Source organism: Canis lupus, chromosome 7, assembly GCF_011100685.1.
Source record: "Canis lupus familiaris isolate Mischka breed German Shepherd chromosome 7, alternate assembly UU_Cfam_GSD_1.0, whole genome shotgun sequence".
NCBI lineage: Eukaryota > Metazoa > Chordata > Mammalia > Carnivora > Canidae > Canis > Canis lupus.
In genome coordinates this window covers 65119016-65142900 of record NC_049228.1, presented here as the reverse complement: position 1 = coordinate 65142900, position 23885 = coordinate 65119016, and the positions used below count along the sequence as shown (strand labels likewise).

Below are 23885 nucleotides of genomic sequence, written 5' to 3'. Positions count from 1 at the left end.
TACTCAGTTTTCAGAGAGGTCTCTGACTTCTGTCCTAGTGTTACTTTGGTCATCCCTCAGTTTCTCCCTAGATAGTTGCCATACCATGGAATCCCAGCTGCCTGGGACTGATCCCCATCAGGCACCCAACCACCACGTGTGCCTTCACTGAAGTTCTGGTTCCCCGTGATTGCATTGGCCTTGTGTCTATGCCAAGCAGGCACAGCTCAGAGCTCACCTGCATCCCAAGCTCTGTCACGTGAGAATCTTTTTTTTTTTAAACCTTTTAAATCTTTTTTTTTTTTTAAAGGTAGCTCTTTATTTTTTTAAAAAATATTTTATTTATTTATTCATGAGAGACAAACAGAGAGAGAGGCAGTGACATAGGCAGAGGGAGAAGCAGGCTCCATGCAGGGAGCCCAATGCAGGGCTTGATCCTGGGACTCCGGGATTACGACCAGAGTCAAAGGCAGACACTCAACCGCTGAGCCACCCAGGTGTCCCTAGCCCATGAGAACCTGACTAAAGTCTGGAAGTTTTTTTTTTTTTTTTTTTGTTATTGTTCCCAAGACTTTATTTATGTATCAGAGAAAGAGAGAGAACATGCACAGCAGAGGGAGGAGGAGAGAGAAAATCTTAAGCGGGCTCCATGCCCAACAGAGCCGGATGTGGGGCTCCTCTCACTATCCTGAGTTCATGACCTGAGCTGAAATCAAGAGTCGGACTCTTAACTGACTGTGCCACCCTGGTGCCCCCAAATCTTGGAAGTTTTATTAGAGTTGTGTTTGCCCTGTCTCCATACTAGGTCTTGAGCCACCCAGAAGGAGGGCCACATCTTAGTGTTTCTTTGCTCTTCTTTGTATCCCTGATGCCTAGGACCATGAGTACTTGTGTGCATTTGGTGGTGACAATAATATGACAATGCCATCTTGCTTAGGGTCACATAATAGTGACAGTTGAATCTGGAACCTTGCCTGTTACTCCTGCCACCCTGTTAGCACTATCCTTTGCTTGGTAGCAGTGGTTTTAGTCTTTTCTTGGGATCACATAGACTCTTTCAGGAAAGAAGTGGATGTATACACATATACATGCTTTACATCTGGTTTTAAAACTGCATAGAACCCCTGTGCTGGGAAGTCAGGCACCCCAGTTTAAGGATCCTGTACTAAAGAATGACACCATTGAACATCCTAAGGGAAGGGGCACCTGGAGTGCTCAGTCGGTTAAGCGCCTGGCTTTGGCTCAGGTCATGATCTCAGGGTCCTTGGATCAAACCCCACATTGGGCTCTGTGCTCAGGAGGGAGTCTGCTTTTCTCTCCCTCTGCTCCTCCCCCTGCTCTTGTTCTCCTTTCATATAAAAATAAATCCTTAGGGAAATAAAAAGGCGGCTGATTGCATTTATTTAGCCCATTGCTTTCCGAAAACACTGGTTGAAAACCATGTATTCCCCACCCCCCCAGGTTGTTAAGAATATATTATTTTCCACAATAACCATGTGGTATCCTACGGAAGCCCTGGCATAAAGAGGCCATTCAGACCTTTGGGATAGGCTTTTGCAAAGAATCTAATAAACAGTTGAATCCACATTACATCTAAGTGAATATTCATGTGGTTTTAGGCAGAGCTCTTATGCCGCAAATTTGCTTTGGAAACCTTTCCTGAACAGCCTGGTAATTAGAACTGTGGTTGCTAATTATGTATACGGTGAGGCAGATGCGCTAATAGTATATTTTCAAAGGGCTCGAAAGAGCTGTTAAAAAATTAAACTCCCTCCCCAGACGCTGACAGGAGCACAGAAGCACCTCAGAGGGGGGATGGTCTTCCGCCTTGCTTCTTGGATGCCTGAAGGTGCTCTGGATTGTCTCCTAGAAAACAGGATCAGCCTTTAATAAAAAGGGAGTCCTTTGCCAGGGCAGCTTACACTAGAGGCTAGGGAAATGAGGAGTTATGGAAATTGAAGTCTCAGAGCTCCAAACAAACAACACTTTGATGTGTGCATCAAGGAGGTTGCCTGTTTGCCCTGCAGGGAGAATAGGGGGGGGCTGCGGGGGGGGGCGGAGAGCTGGAGGGGGGCAGCAGGTGTTGGGTGATGTAGTGCTTGAGGCTGGGTGAAGGTGATGAGCCGGTTTCGCTTGGCCTTTCCGGGGTTTGCCCCATTCACCTTCGCTTCGTACCTGCTGCTCTGGGCTGGAAACAAACCCCAAAAGACCAGTTCAACCCACCTTCTAAAGGAAAAGAAGTCGCTCTGCAGTGAGGCAGCCTTGCCCTCCTGATGTCTGGCTCGGGCCTGGGCGGTTGCCCAAGCTCTCAGTCTCTATAGTGCTGGTCGAGGAAAATTGAACCAGATTTCTAGTTTGAAAAATTGTGTGATCTAGAGCTCTGAGGATCTCAGCGGGAGCTTTAGCAGTTCCACAAACACTTGACTTATTTTTCACTATGTGTTTTTCCTCAATTTTTCTCTCTCTATAGCATATATAGTTTAGCATTTATATATCATATGTAAGTATTTTAACAGCTTGATTGAGATATGATTCTCACCACCATCCATTTAAAGTGTACTATTCAATGGGTTTAGTATATTCACAAAGTTGGGCAACCATCACCACTGTGTAATTTTAGGACATTTTCGTCACCCAGAAAAGAAGCCCTGTGGCCATTAGCAGCCATTCCCTATTCTCTCCACTTCTCACGCCCAGCACTGGACAACCACTAATGCACTGTCTCTATAGATTTGCCTGTTCTGGGCGGTTCCTATCATTGGAATCCCATAATATGTGGTCTTTTGTGACTGGCTTCTTTCACCGAGCGTCATGTTTTCAAGGTTCATCTATAATATAGTTGGATATAAATATTTTTAAAACTGCAGTTAAGATATAAGCCCATTAGTATTCTATAGCAAACCCTATCACATGGGTGACCATGTATGCATTAATTAATTTGTGCTGCCAGAGTAAGTTGGTTTTGTGCAATCAAGCTTCACCTGCCACATCTACTTAATTGAACTGGGTCCTGAGATATTTAAAACCAATTACCATAGGCACCTCCTTATCTGTATCAATTGAAATTGTACTGTACAACCAAGATCAAAAGAAACAAATTAGATGCTGAGATTGATCTTAGACTAGAAATGTCATCCATAATTCCTGGTTTTGTATTGTCTGTCCATCAAAATGGCTTCACTGCTGTGGTTGAGTTATAAGTAGACATCTAATTTGTAAAATTTATGATTAATCTGTTTTGCATTTTGGGATATGATATAAAATTGGTTTGAAAAAAACATTTTGCTGCTCAGAATAATCAGAAATCTGACCATCTCCATAGTGTTACTTTGGTTTGGGACCTTGTTCTCAGTATGGCTTTGGCTCCTATTGGCTTGCCTGAGGGTCTCTCGGAAGCAGGTAATATCCATCCTTGCCCTCTATGGGCTTATGGTAGCTGCAGACAGTCATCTGTGCTGCTGTACTTTAGGATTTTTTGAGCACTTACTATGACAAGATAATGTCGGTATTGAAGGGGTTTCAAAGAAGGGAAGACTTACCTGGTCAGGGTACTTGCAGTCTGGCTGGAGATACAGAGTACAAAATAAGAATAAAACCAATCATTCTACAAGCATCTAGATATGAATATTTCCTAATACAGTAGATACCAAACGTAGGACTTCAGAAATAGTCAGGGACAGCTTCACAGAGCAAGTGGCTCCACACGGTGCCTTAGGAGGAGAGGGTAGGATTTGGATGGCTGAAGAGCAGGTGAAGCAGATTCTGAGTTCTCTTTTGAACTAAGATGTGATCACCCTTGGGGGCATTCCTTGCCCCATAGACCCTGTATGAAGCCAGTGATTCGGAAGTCCTCGTCCTCCATTCAGCTTCAGTAAAGGGACTTAACTGTGGGGCAGGAGAAACAAGGCATTTTGAAAAGGTCTTCTGGAAAAGAATGAGATCACCTGGGTCCCTCCTTAGGAGAAAGGATGCTGTTGCTTGAAGCCAGATGGACAAGGAAGCATCAATCTTTGTTTCCATAAGCTGCTATTGAGCGTGGGCTGAGGTTAATCTGAAAAACTAGAAAATAAAGATTGATGGAACCCCGTCAATCCTGAATTTGCTATAAATAATTGCCTGCTGTTTCTGAGCTGTCAAAATCCATTTCTGCTAAAGGCCCTTTAGAACAGAGAAAGGTCAAGCTGAGAACCAAGGGAGAAACTCAGGGGAGCGATTATGCTGGAAGGGCAGCCTCCCAGAGGCCCCTCTAAATACTGATGTGGAAGTAACCAGCCTGCCTGACTCCCTGCTGGTCCTAATTAAATTAGCTCCCGTTGACCTCTCACCTTTCCAGGACTGGGGATCCAGGGAGAGGAGCACACCTCCTGTCAGAGTTGGGCTTTTTGCTGGGGCTGGTGCACCTCGGCCTTTGGGTGGCAAACCCCATAGAGCTGGGCATAGAGAGCCCTCATCTTGCTTTTGAACTGAAAGTAAGTGTGTATGTGGCAAAGGCCTTGCAAAGCACCAGTAAGTCCTCCTAGTAATGGGGAAGGGAAGTGCGGTCATCCACGCTCAGGCCCTTGTCAGGATGGGGTAGTTAAGAGAAGGCCCCGTTGTGAGGACAGAGAAGAGGGTCCAGGATGAAACACGCTTCCTGAAAGGCTTGAGATCAATGGAAACCACGCATCCATCAGGTACAACTCAGTGCTCGTCAGCCTTCACCAGGCTCAGGAACTGGGTGCAGTCAGCCTCTTTATAAGGAAGCATTCCAGCCTACTGCGCCTGTACCCTCATTCCCCGACAGAAGCCCCTCAGGTGTTCTGCACCCCTTTTGTTCTTCTGCTGTCAGACCAACAGGACACGCTGCAGGAAGGTGCACACACGCACCTCCTCCTGGAACCAACCCTGTCCGTTTTATTGGAGGCCTGACTCCTTTTAGACTCTTCCCTGACTTTGCTTCAGAGGATTCCTCTGTGTCTGAGACCTGCCTGGTGTTCCATCCTGTTCAGCTCTGGTAAGGCAGGTGTAGGAGAAATCCACCCCGCGTTTTACCTTTTGAACCTCCCACGCTAGCCTGGTTGCTCCTTCTCCTTGCCTCTTCCCAATTAAATTGTGTTTCTCCTCTGAGCTCACTCATGCCCTCCTCCCCTGCCTCCCACACACTCTGTACCTGGTCGGTCCTGGCCTTAAACTCTGGGTCCAGGTCTGAGATTCCCAGTTGCCCTCCCCCACCTGGCTCAGGGAATCCTGAGCAGAGAACACCTGGATTTGATTGCTTGAATTCTGATGCCCATCCAGAACATACATGAGCTGGCTCCATACTTCTTGCACTGGTTCTGTTAGATTGACCGAGCTCTTTTGTCTCCAGGGTGAAGCCAACCCTTTTATTTTTGAGTTGTTTTCCATTGTTCATGTCTCTTTCCCATTCTCGCTCTGTCCTGGCTTGGTACCCACTCCCACCCACCCCCAGCCCCCTGGTTGGTATCTGGCATGTTTTGTAGCAAGGATGACATCATTTATCTCTTAGCTACACAGAACCAACCTTTCTGGATCCTGATTTTTTTTTTTTTTAAACCATTATACCTGCTTTCGTTTTTGCTTTTCTGTATATTTGGTCAACTTGGTTCTCAGCTCCAGGGCAAGGCCCTTCCCTCCAAGGTGAGGCTGAGCAGGTCTTGGGATGCAGCACTGTCCCCCAGCCTGTGGCGCTGGCTGGCCCCTTTACTTCCTGATACCCTGTGGATGTCCCAGGACCTGAGCAAGGGCCTTTGCAGTGGCCAAGTGTGCTGTGTGACACTGCTGTCTTCTGGCCATTCCATCTAGTCCCTTTGTCAGAGGAGTTTGAACTTGTTTCCACAGGGAATCCTTGTGGCTCTTCATGCTGGGGAATGATATGATGGAAAAGGTATTTTGTAAGATTAGCGGGGTGGTGGTAGGCAGGATGGCTCCAGGCACCTGAGGGGTGAATATCTGGTCGGTTACTAAATCCTGCCAACAAGTCCATTTCTGAACAGCCTAAATACCGAGATGACCTCACACCTTAGTTTTCCAGGATTTGGTGAGTCTGATGAGAACTTTGAAACGAAAGTACACTCAGGCAAGCCAAGTGCCTTTGTATTCTCTGTAAACATTTAAAGTTGCATTCTTGACCTGCATATAAAATTGTAGGAACAGAGGCATCTCGGTGGCTCATCTGTTAACCGTCCATCTTTGACTCTGGTCATGATCCTGAGGTCCTGGGATCAAGCCCCACATGGGGGTCCTTGCTCAGCTGGGAGCTGCTGCTTCTGCCTGCTGTGTGTGTGCGCATGCGCTCTCTCTCTCTCTCTCTCAAATAAATAAAATCTTTTAAAAAAATGTAGAAACATCTTATTTGAACAAGCTGATTGGCAACTCTTAGTGTATTGATTTTTATTTTTTATTTTTTTTAAGGTTTTATTTAATCGAGAGAGAGAGACAGAGACAGAAGCAGAGACACAGGCAGAGGGAGAAGCAGGCTCCATGCAGGGAGCCTGACGTGGGACTCGATCCCGGGTCTCCAGGATCACACCCTGGGCTGTAGGCGGCGCTAAACCGCTGAGCCACCTGGGCTGCCCTGATTTTTAAATTTTATTTCTGCCTGACCCATCAGTTAAACTTTTTAAAAAAATTTATTTAAATTCAATGTGCCAACATATAGTACAACACCCAGTGCTCATCCCATCAAGTGTCCTCCTTAGTGCCCATCACCCAGTCACCTCATCCCCCCACCCACCTCCCCTTCCGCAACCCTTTGTTTCCTAGAGTTAGAAGTCTCTTATGGTTTGTCTCCCTCTAATTTTTCCCACTTAGTTCCCCTCCTTTCCCTTATAATCCCTTTCACTATTTCTCATATTCCACATGTGAGTGAAACCATGTGATGATTGTCCTTCTCCGATTAACTTACTTCACCACGGATAATACCCTCCAGTTCCATCCACATCGAAGCAAATGGTGGGTGTTCGTTAGAAACGTTAAAACATAGCCACTTTCACAATCCGTTTCCATCCCTCCTTTTTTTCAAAATTTAAAAAAGATTTTTATTTGAGAGAACGAGCAAGTATGAGCTGGAGGGTGGGGCAGAGGGGGAGAGAGAATCTCAAGCTGAGTCTGCACTGAGCATGGAGCCCAATACAGGGCTCAATCTCAAGGCCCGGAGATCATGACCTGAGCAGAAATCCAGTCAACTGACTGAGCTACCCAGGTGACTCCCTCCTTTTCTTAAAGATGTTCTCTCCTCCTCCTCCTCCTCCTCCTCCTCTTCCTCCTCCAGATTTTATTTATTTATTTGACAGCACAAGCAGGGGGAGGGAGGGGGAGACGGAGAAGCAGGCTCCCCACTGATCAGGGAGTCCAATCTGGGATTCCATCCCAGGACCTTGGGATTATAACCTGAGCCGAAGGCAGATGCTTAACCAACAGAGCCACCCAGGCACCTCTATTTTCCTTCTTTTACAAGGAAGATTTCCATGACCCGCTGGGGGGTTTGAATTGTTTCCATCTGCGAACTGGGTATGGAGCTGGCTTTAGACATATAAGCTGCTCTGGGTAGTGGAAGTTTTTCCTTGCACAGGCAAGCCAGCTGTGTGTCCTTTGCTCAGAGGCCTAGCAAGGGCTGACTGGTCCTGTAGGGAGGGCATTGACTGATTGCCCCAGCCTCGTGGCCTTGCCCAGCTGGTCTGCCACTGCAGTGTTAGATGCCACGGCTCTCCTCTGGGATTTCTTCCGCAGTCTGACAGGCAGCCGCTGCCAGGTGAGCAAGTAAGGACTGTGCTCCGATGCAGCATCACCTTTGCTGCTAGACAAAGGTTTAGATCCGTGCAAAGAAGAATTAAGCATGAATTCTTTTTTTTTTTTTTTTTTAAGATTTTATTTATTTATTCATGAGAGAGAGCGAGGCAGAGAGAGAAGCAGGCCTGAGGCAGGAAGCCCGATGTGGGACCCAATCCCAGGTCTCCAGGATCACGCCCTGGGCTGAAGGCAGACACTTAACCGCTGAACCACCCGAGCATCCCTTAAGCACGGATTCTAATACACACATCTTCATGCTGAAGCTAAGGTTGATTTTGCTTTAAGACTGACTGCCTATGTATGTAGCTTCTGTTGAGAGGTGACAGCTGACTTCTTTCTTTGTCTGTGATCACCTGTGCTTTGGTGCAAAAACCGTCGTTGTCTTCACTGGGCACAGTCTAATTTGACTTCTGCTAAAGGAGCATCTGGAATCTTGGCTTTAACTTTTGCCAAATCATGAACAAAGTTATCAAAACTTAGTTGCTGCATCTGTAGAGTAAGCTTATGATGCTGTGGTGCCAATGACTCGGAGCTATGTTGGAGAAATGAAGGAAGTAAAAATGCACATTAGATGTGCACTTGGCCTTCAGAGAACCTGGGATTTGAAAACTGGCATTTTCACAAAAGGCATATCAATAAAGGTATACTTCTTGTATATATGGAGGTTCTTCTCTTTAGGGTTCCTTTAACTAGTAGACTTCTGGGATGCCTGGTTGGCTTGGTGGTTGAGCATCTGCCTTTGGCTCAGATTGTGATCCCAGGGCCCTAGGATGGAGTCCTGTATCAGGCTCCCTGCAAGGAACCTGCTTCTCCCTCTACCTACGTCTCTGCCTCTCTCTCCTTGTGTGTCTCATTAATAAATAAATAAAAATAAAAAAAATAGGTTCCCATAGTAAATAAGTTTACCAATTATAGATTTCTACTCTGCTTTCCAGGAACACCTTTTGTGCATGAGTTGAATGCTGTTTTTAGAACAAAAGAATAGGTCTGTGATGTGGAAATGCAAGAGATGCAGGCTGGGACCTCAGGACATTTCACAAAGAGATTTTCTACTAAAAAGGCCAGCCCTGCTAGTTTCTAGGTTAGTGGCCTCCGTGTCTTTTCTTGGAAGCTGTGAACTCTTAAGTCAGAAAAGGACTCTTAAGAGATGAGGCTCCTCCCTTATTCTCTTGGCTGAAGTGGGACTTCTTTGTGGCCAGCCCTGTCTCCTTGCCCACAGCTCCATAGCACCAGCGTTACCTGGGGAAGGGAGTCAGCACCCTGATCATCCTCAGAGTTTTCTGAGACCCCAGCAAGGTCTCGGACCACTGCTCCCACACTTGCAGGTTGACGTTGTGAACCTGCAGGCATTGGACCCAGGCCTCATGGTGAGGTTGGTGCCCTACTCCTCTTGGTGGTCCCCCTCCTCCCCGCTCTGCTGACCTTCTTCCTCACTCGCTGGTTCACAGCCAGAGAACAGGGTACCTGGGAGAGAATCCTGGATTCTCTGTTGGGCCCATTCTAAATACCCTGCTGAGGTGCTGTGAGTGTCTCCAGTGGTGGAGACAGGTTGCAGCTTTATCCCAAGGTAGGGTGCTGTTCCCAATGCCCCTTGCTTTTATAAAGTCAGCTCTTTTTTCTTTTCAGTCTCAATCACAGACAAATATATATATATATATTTACATTCATAAGTAGATATGGAACTAGGAAAGGGTCTGAGAGGACAAATACCAAACTCTTAAAGGGTGCCCCTGGCCACTGGGTTTGTAGGTCATTTCTCAGTTTCTGCTGCGTATGTGTCCTGATTTGAAATTCTTTTATGGTGAGATTTATTACTTTAATAGTCACAAAAGCAGTAAAGATTGCACTTGAAAAAATGAATGTGTAATAAACTCAGAAGAAAGCCATTTTTTAAAAAGATTTTATTTATTTGACAGCGCGTGCAAGCATACAAGCACAGGGAAGCGGCAGGCAGAGGCAGAGGGGGAGAAGCAGGCTCCCTGAACAGCAGGGAACCCAAAGTGGGGCTCTATCCCAGGACCTGGGGATCATGACCTGAGCTGAAGGCAGACAGACACTTGACTGACTGAGCCACACAGGCACCCTAGAGGAAACTCATTTTAAACATCATGTCTTATACCTGTGACTACTCAGCTGTCCCTCCCTTTTCGCCCTCCCTCTACTCCTTGCTGTAGTGTGGCACTGGGGAGCTTTCTGAGGATGATTTTGGGGCTTCTAGTGGACCAGACTGGGAACTCGTATACTGAATAGAGAGAGCCCACTCACTGATAATTGTGTATAGAAAAGCACTGAGTGAAAGGTCAGGTGCTTCCTGGGAAAAGTCCACGAGAACCCACCTGCCTGATGATGGAGTTCATCATTTTATTCAGCCAGACTTAATTGTACACCTGCTGTTTGCTAAAACATGCTCTATTCTTAGGCCACACAAGTGAGGAAGGCATGGAACCTCACTTGAGCCAGCCCACTGTCTAGCGTGGTTTACTTTTATTTGGGGAAGAGAGATGGTTCAGTGGGTGAAAGACAGATACAAAAGCGAATAAACTGCAAGTATGTGTATGTCTTATGACTATATTAATGGGCTATTTTTGTGGTTGTATTTTTCTTTTTTTGGGTCATAATAACTGAGCAGATTTAAGCCATGACCTCAGCTCATCCATCACTGGTGTAACTGAGGAATCCGTGATGCCCTCACACCCTCTGCACCTGTGAGGACATAACTGTGCCCTCCAGTAGCCTGGCTTGTAGGGGGCTTCGTACATGGGGAGAGCTGGAGCCACAGAGGAAATTGCCTTTTTGTGAGGATAGTGATGGCTGGCTCAGATGGTCCAGGTTCTTCCTTGCTGAAAGCTTGTGTTTTGCTCTGAGACTTTTTTTTAAAGATTTTATTTATTCATGAGAGACACACAGAGAGAGGTAGAGACCTAGGCAGAGGGAGAAGCAGGCTCCATGCAGGGAGCCCGATGTGGGACTTGATCCCAGGACCCAGGATCAAGACCTGAGCCAAAGGCAGACGCTTAACCATTGAACCACTCAGGTGCCCCCGCAGAGATTTTTAACGGGCCCCAGGGGTTCCATTGGGCAGCCAAGGGAGAGAGTGTTGATCCAGCCTTACTTTCTTGTTTGACACTGAGGCTAAGGCCAGGGGCCGCTTTTCTCAGCGCTTGCTGGTCCTGTCAGTGTCACATGCTGTCCCCAGTAGTACCCACCGCCTAACATTGGCTTTCAAGTCAAGCTGCTGCTTTAGGTCACCCCTTAAGGGGACTGGCCTTGGCCAGCTGGCCCAACTGGACCCAGGATGATGCCACCTGGCCTCACTGATCAGTAGGGGCAGCAGTGAGCTTAGAGTCCAGCTCTGGCAGTTACACCCCTGTCCACACCAGCGCTCTCTCTCTGAGACACTCTGCTTTCTGCGCTGAGAAGAGACAGCCCCTTTTCAGAACCTCTGATGAAGAAGCCCTGGGCACAGCTCCCACCTTGCCCCTCACGTTCCTGGGATCCCCAGAATCTCTGGCATCTGGGCTCACAGCGGCTGTGGCCAGGCCTTTCGGGGTGGCCACCCTCAGTTTGTGTGGATAGTTAGTTGTTATTCCTTCCCTGCAAATGGAGCCAGTGACACTTTGTGCCTTAAAGACACTTTCAAAATACTGGCCCCAGGTCTTACCTTGTCCAGTCCTGTTACCCACTCACATGTTTTTCTGTGTGATTTTCTTCTCCCTTCTCCCAGTGACCTTTCCTTAGGTGTTCAATGTAAATGGGTTCATTATAACCAGCCCTGAGTCTCAGGAGCACACAGTGACTTGCTCTGCAATGAACCATCAGCTGTAATGATAAGTGGCTTAATTTGGTCCAGGTAGGTATATCCAGATAAGCAGTCTTGTCATAGATTTGCACCTTCCTTGTCTAGACAGAGTCCAGCATTCAAAAGATAATGTTCTCAAATGAGTCTGGGTGCTTTGAGGAAGCTGATGTGTACAGTCGTTGAATGTGAGCCACACTGGCCTCAAAAGCATCAAGGGACAGTGTGGAAGGGCCCAAATTGTAACTGTCAGACAAGGCAGGGAACCCTGACGACTTGATCTGAGAAACCAGTCGCGGCCTCTTCCCACTTAATGATGTGGACACATAATGCTTGGGCTTACTTAATGTCTGCTTGCTTAATAAGAAGGCTATGTATTCTTTGTCAGTCATTAAAACATGCAAAGACCTCTGCTTGGTAACTGCCGCATGATGAGGACTTTGCATAGTAATGGAATTAGTTTATGAGGTAGACTGCAGGGTGAAAGTGCCAGGTGAGGGTTGGCCACCTGCCCTGAGCCTTCTCTTCCATTTTGGGCTTTCTGAGGCTAGAAAGCAAAAGAAGAGGTTATTATACACCTCAGAAGGATCTAGCAAGTGGCAAGGAGCAGAGATGAGCACCACTGGGATCACACCACAGGGTGTACCCTTGTGGCAGTGAACAAAGTTTATCCTATGTGGGAAGGGTAGGCACCACATCTTTGTTTTCATGGTGCTTTTTGACTGAAATGTTCTTTGCCAAGCGCTGCATGTCCATCTTGAAGAATACAGTTGACCCTAAACAACATGAAGGTTGACCCCCCACCCCCACCCTGTGTGCAGTGGAAAATCTGCACGTAATTTCTTACTCCCCCACAACTACTAAGTAGCCTGCTGTTGACTGGAAGCCTTACCAATAACAAATAGTCGATTAACACATATTTTGTACATTATATGTGTTATATACTGTATTCTTACAATAAAGGAAGCTAGAGAAAAGAAAGTGTTAAGAAAGCCATAAGGAAGAGAGAACAGACTTGTAGTACTGTTCTGTATTTATCAAAGAAGTTCACATATAAGTGGACCTGTGCAGTCAATCCCACGGTGTTCAAGGGTCAAATGTATATTGCTTGGTTCCATCCATGAAAGAGGGAAGCACATCCACTGACTTTAAAGGAATAAGTGGGTATTTGGGGTTTGGGTTTTCTTTCCTTTAAGGATTCCAGCCTTAAATCCATGTAGGTGTGTATGAATCTATAGCTGTTCAGCTCATGAAGAAAGTATCAAATATACTGGCCTTTTTTTTTTTTTTTTAAAGGTTTTATCTGGGGAATCCCTGGATGGCTCAGCAGTTTCGCGCCTGCCTTTGGGCCCAGGACGCGATCCTGGGGTCCTGGGATGGAGTCCCGCGTCGGGCTCCCGGCATGGAGCCTGCTTCTCCCTCTGCCTGTGTTTCTGCCCCTCTCTCTCTATGTCTATCATAAATAAATAAAAATAAATCTTAAAAAAAATAAAGGTTTTATTTATTTATTCATGAGAGACAGAGAAGAGAGAGAGGGAGGAGGGAGAGAGAGGCAGAGACATAGGCAGAGGGAGAAGCAGGCCCCCCGCAAGGAGCCCGATGTGGAACTTGATCCTGAATCCCGGGATCACACCCTGGGCCAAAGGCAGACGCTCAAACCACTGAGCCACCCAGGTATCCCTGCACTGGCTTTTAGAAAACAAACCCTGGGCACCGGGCTGTGACTCTTGAACTTGGGGTTGTGAGTTCAAGTCCTACCGTGGGCATGCAGATTACCTTTCTTTTTTAAGATTTTATTTAAATGAGAGAGAGCACTGTGCAAGTGAGTGGGGAGAAGTAGAGGGAGGACAAGTAGACTCCGTGTTGAGCACTGAGCCCGATGTGGGGATTTGATCCTACGACTCCGGAACACAACCTGAGCCAAAAGAGTCGAAACCCAACCGACTGAGCCATTTAGGCTCCCCCATACAGATTACTTCTTAAAAGTCCTTATAAAGGTACAGAAAAATACATTCAAATTTGGTTCTCTTTTAAAAGATACTTATTTTTAAGATTTATTTACCTTTAGAGAGACAGAGTGAGCACGGGGAGGGGCAGAGAGAGAAGGAGAGAGAGAATCCCAACCAGACTCCCCACTGAGTGTGGAGCTGGAAGCAGGGCTTGATCCTGAGACCCTGGGACCATGGCCTAAGATGAAACCAAGAGTCATTTGCCCAACCAACTGAGCCACTCAGGTGCCCTGTAAGATTTTAAATAATCTTTCTACACAGTATGGGGCTTGAACTCACAACCTTGAGTTACATGCTCTACTGACTGAGTGATCCAGGCACTTCTCAAATTTGGTTATTTTCCAAATAAGCACCTTTCTTTTCCGGTGTGGGAAAAGCTGGATACAGCTTTTTCAGAGGGAAATTATCAGATTATGTGCTTTTGTGAATAGACCTATTTTTCCAGGGTGGGCACCCTGGTCTGAATGTTAGATGAGAGCCTATGGGGTCCCAGCCTATGCACCAGGGCCTTGTCTGTTTACCATGGGATTCACTTGGCATTTGCAGCTGGAGTGCCAGCCCTGCCGTCCTTGGAGGGGATGAGAGGCAGCCTGAAATGCTAGAGGAGTTTGAGGGATTATTAACGAGATTCCTTGGAGATTGTCTCATGGACTCCCCCTGGAATATGAGCTCCTCAAAGACAGGAGTCAAGCCTGGGTTGGCTTTATGTTCCCCACGGGTGAGGCTCATAGTTCGTATGGTTGAGTGTGTTGGCACAGGGTATGTTAAGAAAATGCACATGCCTGGTCTTTGCTGGGGCCTTCGGTTGTATCCTTGCTCCCCAAGGACCCAACCCCAGAACTTCTCGGTGGATCTCTGTTAGGATCATTGAAGGAGGGAGGCTTTGAAGTTGGTCTGTCACCCACCCTGGTGGCAGATTGAATAGAAGATTAAAATGTTATCTGAGAAATGCTCTTCCACAAAAGAAGGCTCAAAGTTTGACAGAATTTTTGAGATTTTCAGGATCTGAAACCTATACTTTATGTCTGCCTATGGCTAAAAGTTACGTCTAATGACAATTTAGACTGTGTACTTAAATTAATATTTGACTTTAAAAAAATGGACTTTTAAGAATTCAGAACACTATCCAGAGATAAACAGACTAAATATTTTAATGATTACCTTCTAGCTCTTGAGGAGACAGTGGTATTAAGTGAGAACAGTGCACAGAGGCCTGAGGGGACTAATTGTCTAGGTGGCCAGTGCATCAGCAAAGGTGGCATGCAGTTCTTAAGAGGGTGTAGGTGTCAAAGGAGCATGTGCCTCAGGTGGGCTCAGGCACAGGGCATTTCGGGGTGACCTTGCTTGCTATTGGCTGGGTTTGGAGGAAGGGCCAGAGCTAGGACAGCCAGGCTGATCCCAGTCAGTTGACCCGGGATGAGGGAATGGTGGGGGAGGTGTCAGGTCAGGAGGCAGCCCCAGTTGGGGGAATTAGAGTGTTGTCCAAAACCCAGTAGCTACCAATCATTTTTTGCCCTGTGAGGAAATTGAAGCTCAAAGATTAAGGGGTTTTCTAAGATTCCAAAGCAATGCATGGCCCTTATGGAATTCACCTGCCTCTGGATGGGGAACATGGGGGCCCTGGTCCTGGAGAGCTATGATAGATGAGAATGTGACTGACGGGGTGTTTGCCCTGTCCCAGCCTGAGTACATGGAAGGGCTATGTTTCAACTGATGGCCCAGACACTTCAAAGCCACAGCTGCAAGGTGTTCTCATGGGGGTCCTGGTGTAGCTGAGTCCCTGGAGTTATGGGGCTGCACAGGACAGTATTACTTACTAATGAATTGGCCACCTATAAAATTAACACCTATAAAATCAGTTCCCGAGAGAGAGAGATGTGTGTGATGACTGTTGTGGAAAGGATTTGATATCAGAAGATTAAGAAAGGCTCTTAGAAATTGATGAAGCCAAAAAAAAAAAAAAATTGATGAAGCCCTTGAATCATTTGCAAAAATGACCTTTCTGATGGTCTTATTGAAAGTAACAAAAGGTTCAGGGTAGTTGGTCAGGAAAAGGTACACACAAAAGGAAAGAACACTTGTTTCATTTTGTTGTTCTTTGGGGACAAATTAGAACATGGTTACAATTGCATGTTCTTAACCTACTTTTTTTTTTTTTAAGATTTTATTTATTCATGAGAGACACGGGGGGGAGGGGCAGAGAGAGAAGCAGGCTCAATATAGGGAGCCCGATGTGGGACTAGATCCCAGGTCTCCAGGATCAGGCCCAGGGCGGAAGGTGGTGCTAAGTCGCTGAGCCACCCAGGCTGCCTCTTAACCTACTTTTATTGAATGTAATATAAAAGACTTATCTTTCTCATTATAGTGTCCTTTTTTCAAGATAAAAACCCAGTCATATTTTTTTCTATCTACCTCCCTCAACCAAACCATTTACTATGAAATGATATTCTTTGTACAAATGGATTGATTGTAAAGTTACCAGCCTCTCCATGCCACCCTGGTCCCTATACCAGATATTCTTAGTTAACTAGGACCTGTTCTTATTTTATTTTATTTTATTTTATTTTTTATTTATTTTATTTTATTTTATTTTATTTTATTTTATTTTATTTTATTTTATTTTATTATTTTATCTTATTATTTTTTAATTTGGCAAAAGGAACTTGATTAAGGAGATTTTAGCTGGTGGTTTGAGATTCTTTAGCAGCCCGGAAAAAGAGTCCCATGTCTTGTCTAATCATGCTCTGAGTGAGGTCTATTCTTACTGGTCTCTGAGAAACTTTCCCAAAGGAGTCCTGTCTTACTTGTTCATAGTTGCTGTTGAAATCGTGGCCATCAAGAGACTATAACTTTTTTATTGCATCCTAATGATTTTGAGATTTTATTTAATATGATTTTAAAATTTAATATTTATCAGTTAACCTGGTTCAGACCACAGGGTAGTGGAATACTTAATAGTATTATCTAATGCTTTAGAAAAACTCCACACAGTATCCAAGTGCCCAAGGGGCACCTTGTCTTTTTTGAGGAAATTGCAGCATAAAAGGATCACTTAATTCCCTGATCACCGTAAAGAGGTCTTATTGACTGGAGAGAATGCTCAGGATTCAGCAAGGCAAGATGGGCCTGGCATTCAGGGTGCATGCAGGCTGGGAGCATGGTAGCTTTTAGAGACAGCTTTTGTCCAATCTTTTTTTCCCCTCTTGATATACTTTATTTTTTCGAACAGTTTTAGATTTACAGAAATGCCTGCTCCATTATACGATGTGGTTTTAACTACTAAAAAGGATTTTTCCTCCCTCTTTCTGCAGACGTCGCCTCATCTCCCAGAGATCATCCTTGGAGACCCTGGAAGATATTGAGGAAAATGCCCCTCTACGGAGGTAAGTTTTTACTGTTGCACTTATGTGTATGTAAATAGCCTGCAGTGCAATATGACAGCCAAAGGTGGTGGTGGTTTTTTAAGTCCTTGATCCACAGAATTAAATTGTTTTAAATGATGGCCTGATCCCCGGACCCATCGTTTGGAAACCCCAAGCCTGAGGACCGTGAGAGCAGTATTAAACTTCAGTTATGTGTTTGGAAAGCCCCAATTTGCATGGTGGCTTTGGGTGCTGTCTTCCTCTCCAGTGTGAAAGCTGCTGCTTGTTGGAGACGAGCCAGCCCATCGTTGTCCCAGTTTTCTTAGGTGCAGTGACACAGTCATGATCCTGAGTTGCATTAGCAGGTGCCCGCCACGTGACTGCATCACCGGTTGCTGGGGAGAGTCGATGAGGATAGCTGTGAGGGCCTCCCAGGAGCCGAAAGGGATTTCTCCGTTGGGGTCAGAAAGCCACCTGTGTTTGGGTGACAGCAGCTGCGGAGCTGTGCCCTTCCTCATCCGCCGCCCCCCATCTGTACCCACCCCCCACCCTCCACCCCCCCTTTAGTGGAGGAGACCGTATTCACACAGCACACCTCTGCTAGCCCTCGCGGTGGCTCAGCCGGGTTGGTGGCGGAGTGTTCCTTCTGCAGAAGGAGCTGAGGCAGGGTGGGACCCAGACGCTTCACGGGGCATGCGCGGCGGCTTCACGGGGCATGCGCGGCGGCTTCACGGGGGGGGGGGGGCATGCGCGGCGGCTTCACGGGTGGGGGCATGCGCGGCGGCTTCACGGGGCATGCGCGGCAGCTTCACGGGGGGGGCATGCGCGGCGGCTTCACGGGGGGGGCATGCGCGGCGGCTTCACGGGGGGGGGGCATGCGCGGCGGCTTCACGGGGGGCATGCGCTGCGGCTTCACGGGGCATGCGCCGCGGCTTCACGGGGCATGCGCGGCGGGTGACGCAGAGGGAGCCTGGAACCCAGGTCTGCGCACCTCGTGCTTTGGCCCCTGGAGCGGACTCAGGGGCGCAGGTGCCTGGTTTGATCCTGGGAGGGTGTTGCTGTGGACCGAAGCCTCTCACCCTGGAACCTGCCTGCCCCTTCCCCGGCTGGGGCTTTGCTCCCTGGTTAGTCCTGTCCACAGACCAGCTGGATGGAAGATGCAGCATAGACAGGTGATAGATCTGATCGAAAGTATTGGGTGGGGGATCCCTGAGTGGCGCAGCGGTTTAGCGTCGCTGTCAGCCCAGGGCGTGATCCTGGGGTCCCGGGATCGAGTCCCACGTCGGTCACCCTGCATGGAGCCTGCTTCTCCCTCTGCCTGTGTCTCTGCCTCTCTCTCTCTCTCTCTCTCTCTCTCTCATGAAATCTTTAAAAAAAAAATTGGGTGTATCAAGCCTCGCTGCTGATGTCTTTCCAAAGACAAAGTCAGCGCCAGCCTGTATTTCCACCTTTGAAGTCGTTTTTGGAAACGTACGTAATCTCCGGGACCAACTTCGGGTGAATGGCGTCTGGCTGTAATGTAGCTTGGGTGTTGGGAGAGGGCTGTTTCCTTAGATAGGCCTACAAAAAGCGGAGCAAAATGTCCACTTAGCTGCCTCTGGTCCAGAATCATCCTGAGAAGGGAGGAAAAACGAAAAACGTTCTCAGGTGGCACTGAGCGGCTTTGGCATCGGAGCAGGTAAGGTCACCCTTGCCACACATGGGGAAATCAGTGACTAGAATTCAAAGAGCTTCTGGTATTTGAGATGCCTCAGTTAAGGCAGCGCGGTAGCTGCAAGTCAAGGGAAAAAACCAGGTAAAAGAATGTCATTCTGTCCTCAGGGATTCCAGGTGGTTAACCGAGAAAGGGTGAGGAGCTACGTGCAGGGTTTCTGATCGCCTGCGGCCTGGTCACCTCTGTCCTCTCCTCCCAGAATCCACCCAGGCTGGTCTTCTGACCTCTACCCCTCAGTCGTAGGATACCACAAATGAGCACAGTAAAAAGGGCTTCAGCCACTACTGAGCTACTACTTATCCAGCTCTTACTTACAGAACAATATACTTAATTTCCAAGAAATCTTGTATAAATGTAAAATTTTAAAAACAAGTCTGAAACCGAGGAAATTAAGCCAATTTGGCCAGTTTGAGAAGGCTTTATTTTCCCTAATAGACTTTTTTTTTTTTTTTTAAGATTATTTATTTATCCATGAGAGACAGAGAGGGACAGAGACACCGGCAGAGGGAGAAGCAGGCTCCACGCAGGGAGCCCGATGTGGGACTCCATCCCGGGACTCCAGGATCACGCCCTGGGCGGAAGGCAGGCGCTAAACCGCTGAGCCACCCAGGCTGCCCTAGACTTTGTTTTTTTTTGTTTTTGTTTTTTTTAAATTTTTTATTCATTTATGATAGTCACAGAGAGAGAGAGAGAGAGGCAGAGACACAGGCAGAGGGAGAAGCAGGCTCCATGCACCAGGAGCCTGATGTGGGTTTCGATCCCGGATCTCCAGGATCGCGCCCTGGGCCAAAGGCAGGCGCCAAACCGCTGCGCCACCCAGGGATCCCTAGACTTTGTTTTTAATTTAGAAAAAGTTCTAATATTTATTTAGGCAGAGCACTGGGTACTTTACAGAATTGTTAAATGACTGTATTGTACACCTAAAACTAATAAAAGGCTGCATGGAGCTATCCTAGAATTAAAAATAACAGCTAATTAAGACATGTACTTATTCCTAGGAAATAAAAGTAGCATGGGCACACCAGAACAGATATTCATTTCGGAGTCTAGGGGCCTGAATCCTTGGCTTGGTTCTTTTACTAACTGGTTACATGGCCTTAGACATTTTATGTAGCTTCTCATTTTTCCCATCTGTAAAATGGGAGAGCAAACTGTGACTGCCCTCTGAGGTCTTTTCCAGCTCCCAATTTTGTGAAATGAATGTACCAGTAATGACACTGAAGTGTTTTGGGAACTGTGGGGGCGGAAGGGTATTAGCCCAACTTGCTTTTAAACTCAGCACGGTGACTAAATGGCTGCAAGGCATCTATTAAAAACCTTTTGCATAATTAAGTGTATCCTGTAATCAGTGCTAACAAGAAAGAGCTAATCTTTCATTAAATTAGTTTTTAATTTAATTCTATCCTAATTTAATTTTGCATCACTTAAGACGTATGTTTTTAAATGGATACTGAAATTAGTTCTTTGCTTAACCTGCCACAAGCTGAGTGCTCAGTCTTCCAGTTTCCTTGGCAATTGTTGCTAATGCCACAGTTCTCTTTTAAAACATTTCTTAGATTCCCTGGTGGTTTAGTTGAAAGCTTTAAAAAATGCAGGACAACAAACAACTGTCTGAAGGAGGGGCTAGATTAGTAGCATATGCCCTTACAATTGGGTGCTGCTCCATTCTTTTTTTAAAGTCTTGCCTTTTTCCTGCATCTCAGTTTACTGGTGAGTTAGTGTCCTGCACCTACCTACAACTCCTGGAGTTAAGCATTCATAATGAGAGGCTTTAGATTAAGGAGTTTTCCATCTGCCTGGTGGTTATCTGGTATCCTAATATTAAGGACCTGAGACATTGCTACGAGGTGTCCAGAAGAACCTCGGTTTGGTGGTGGCAGATGTGCCAGCCATCTCCACCTGCCCCTCTTTTCCAGCCTGTCTGGGTTGGTGGGTGCTGGCTGCTGCACCATTCAGTGATTACTGGCTCCTCTTCCTTTCCATGTGAGTGCCAACAACCACCTGTGGCCCTTTTGCAGCCTTCCAGTTGTAGCAGAAGGCCAGGGAATTTTGTGCTCACACCCGAAGGGTAACAGCTCTTCTTTTTGCAGGCATGGGAAGCAGAGAGCAGCTCAGGTCTTCCCTTTTCTGGGCTGGGATCGGTACCAGCTTCCTGCTAGTGGGGGCAGGCATACCTACCCTCTATCCTCATAGTCCATTTCTTGGCCCACTAGCTCAGGAAACTACTGTTTGGGGGGAAACAGGGTAAGAGTATGAGGACACTTCTGGACACTTGGCCCTATCCAGAAACCAGTGGAAGCATAGCCTTAAATCAGAGATTCTCTTCTCTCCAGTGGCTGCATGTGTCTAGAACCTTCTGCAGTGTGTCTGAGAAACATTTGGGGACCTTGGGTGGCCTGCAGACTCCAGTCATTTTGGAGGTAGAACTGCGGCAGTTTGGGGTCTTGGATCTGCTTCCAGAGAGCTACCCAAAGAAAGCAGAGTGAGGCTCCCATCCCCTTGAACCTCAGTAAGACTAAATCTGGGTTTGGAAGCTTGGAGTGGAAAAGGGGGATTGATGGGTGCCTTCTGCTCAAATCCTGCCTGAAGGCCACAGGAAACATTGACTAAATACAAGTCTTTCTTTAAAAGACTCTAAAACCAAGAATTCAGGCTCCTTAGTGACAGTTAAAATTTTAAGAAGATAGGAAGCAAATAGTAACAAAATCTGCATGCATTGTAGCTGATGGGCCGTTAATAATCACAACAGTGAGATTTGTATACAAATATTTACATGTGTATATACCTGTGTGAATGTGAATGCTTGTATTTGATTGTGTCACTTGACAGTTTATGAATTTCTTGTGTATATCATTAAGTTTAATCCTGATAGCAACACTAGGAGGGATCTGAAATAATTACTAGTGATAAGTCGGGGTATCAGTTGTAGTGAGTTTGAGGCTGGAGGCAGGGAGGATGGTGGTTTCTGCTGAAGTGTCTTTCAGGGCCACGTGGGCCCAGAGCATGGTCTGTGGACCCTGCCCTGATGTGGAGGACCTGACTTGAAGTGGGGGGCTTTCCCTCCTCTAGACCCAAGGACTGGGGAACCCTGTTTTCCTGATGAAAGCTGCGAAATGTTTGCTACTATGTCTTTGATTTAGCCTGCGCTCAATTGAATTCAGTAAGGGTTTTTTTTCCCAGCTGGAGAAAAAAAAAAACATTCTCAGCACTCTTAGGGAATGGCTTTTGGGAAGACTGGTCCTTACTGGGGGAGGGGTACGGGGGTTTGAAGGGATGTACCACCTGACATCTGCCAGGGACATCACCTGGTTTCCCTCAAGCTGGGCCCTTGGAGTTGCTGTGCAGGCCTGTGACCTTGCCCATTCCCTAGTCCTGAACCCAAAAATGCTCCCAAGCCCACTTGCCCTCAACTGAACCTCCTTGTTGGGTCATCTTGTTAGTCTTCCCTGAAGCCTCCAAGTTCAGAACTGACTGAATTCGGGTGGTGGCTTCAGCCCAGAACTCAGTATAGCAGGCACTGCTGCTCCAAAACTCACTCTTTGAAGCCTAAGAGTACGAAGGTACCCACGCCCCATGGCAGGAGCCAGCCCTTGGGGCCAATGGTCAGAAAAGTTTAAGTAGACCAAAAAATTGGTAACAAAAACACAAATAGAAACATCCCAGCTCTCTTTCTCAAGACAAGACCAAACTTCAGACTCTTATTTGATTTTTTTTTTTTTCTTGCCCTTTCTCTTATTCTTACGGTTGTAAAACTTTAGAATTTGCCAGGTAACTTTGGAGAAAAAAAAAGAAAGAGACAAACAAGATCTTTTTAGCCTTATGGTGTATTCTGTTTGCCCTGTAGTACAAGTGGTGTCCTATATTCCAGGAAAAAAAATAATTTGAATCCAAGTCATTTTGTTCGACAAATATTCACTTAAAAATACATCTTGGGGGGAAAAAAAGAAAGAGAACCAGCCGCTCCTTCAAAGTAAAGCCGTGACTTCCAGGCGTAGTCAAGTTAAGCATTGAAGCAGCTGTCCAAGTTGTTCAGGCCAGAGTCCTGCTATGGAAGAAAAATGATTTGGCATTGCTCTTAAACTGAATTTTCCAGTGTTTTTCTTCCCTCTGTAAATTCTTTAAATTTACAGTTTTCTGTTCCCGTTACCGGTGTTGATACAGGAGGATTCTTTTTAAGATGACAAGAAAGAATAATGTCTTTGGAATCTATGCAGGTTCTGTTATTGTAACTGAGGACAATAGTTTTCATTAGCTGGCTTTCCAGAGACCCATATAAATGATTATCAGGATTATCAAGGAAGTTGTCTTTCGTTGGAGGTTTTTTTTTTTTAAAGCTTCCTTGCTTCCAGCCGTATTGTCCTCATTATCCTCAGGGTGATTCAAACCATTTGTCTGGTCTTCCTTCCTGTCTTTGTGTGGAGATGTCTCAGCTGTCTTGTGGGCAACTGACCCATGTTTTTGAAATGACTTTATTTTTCAGATGTCGAACTCTCTCAGGTTCGCCCAGACCAAAGAACTTTAAGAAGATTCATTTTATCAAGAACATGCGGCAACACGATACCAGGAATGGCAGGTACCACACTAACTGAAGCCTCCCCGCCAGCCTCCCTGCTGTAGGAGGGGGGTGGTCCAGTGAGGATGGGAGGATGGGGCTGTTTGTGTGGCCAGATCTCTGCACAGCGAAGCCCACACTGTTCAGATGAACAGGACCTCATTTAACCTTTCCAAACAGATTGTTTCCACCCCACTCCCACTAGCACCATCCAGAGAAGTCTACAGAAAATAATGCTCCCTGATAGCGACCAAAGGCTTGGTGAGATTTCCAGGCTAACTACAAATGGAATATTTAATAGCACTCAAATATATTTTTATAGAAAACCAAGCAAAAGTGCATTTTTAAAAAATTGCTTTGTTGGGTTTTATCTTCTTTTTTTTCACTAGGGTTATATGCTCTGGTCAGTAAAGATCCCACCAGGTCTGTGCTCACACTTGGCTTTGTTGCTAGCTTTGACGACCCGGCAGGTTCTTTTTGGGCACCGATTCAGATTCCTGGGCCTGCTGACAGCTAGAGCACGTGTTTCTCCAGCTCTTCCATTGCTTTTTTGGAAAATGCTATTCAATGAAAATTAGTGTAACTGAAATTTTTATATAACCATGATAATAAAACTCCTGGCAACAAATAGATCAGGGTTGTTTGGCATGCATACATTTGTCCAAAGGGCTAAGTCTGTTCATGG

The 23885-nt window shown here is 46.3% G+C and overlaps 2 protein-coding genes across 4 annotated transcripts in view; both read left to right on the top strand.

Moving 5' to 3' along the window:
* Positions 1 to 17631, top strand: part of LOC119872644 (CDK5 and ABL1 enzyme substrate 1-like) — a 50768-nt gene extending 33137 nt beyond the window's left edge. Inside the window, exons 3-4 of the mRNA XM_038541814.1 lie at positions 16884 to 16955; positions 17300 to 17631. Of these exons, the coding sequence (XP_038397742.1) occupies positions 16884 to 16955; positions 17300 to 17501 (274 nt within the window). The 3' untranslated portion in view covers positions 17502 to 17631. The remainder of the gene's footprint in view (positions 1 to 16883; positions 16956 to 17299) is intronic.
* Positions 17632 to 17840: 209 nt separating this feature from the next.
* Positions 17841 to 23885, top strand: part of CABLES1 (Cdk5 and Abl enzyme substrate 1) — a 65504-nt gene continuing 59459 nt past the window's right edge. For 2 of the 3 annotated variants that reach the window (XM_038543665.1, XM_038543664.1), the window contains exons 1-2: positions 17841 to 18106; positions 23129 to 23221. In XM_038543665.1, coding sequence (XP_038399593.1) covers positions 17856 to 18106; positions 23129 to 23221 — 344 coding nt within the window. In that variant the 5' untranslated portion in view covers positions 17841 to 17855. Of the gene's footprint in view, positions 18107 to 18335; positions 18613 to 23128; positions 23222 to 23885 lie in introns of those variants that run through there. The other variant, XM_038543666.1, reaches the window with a different exon arrangement.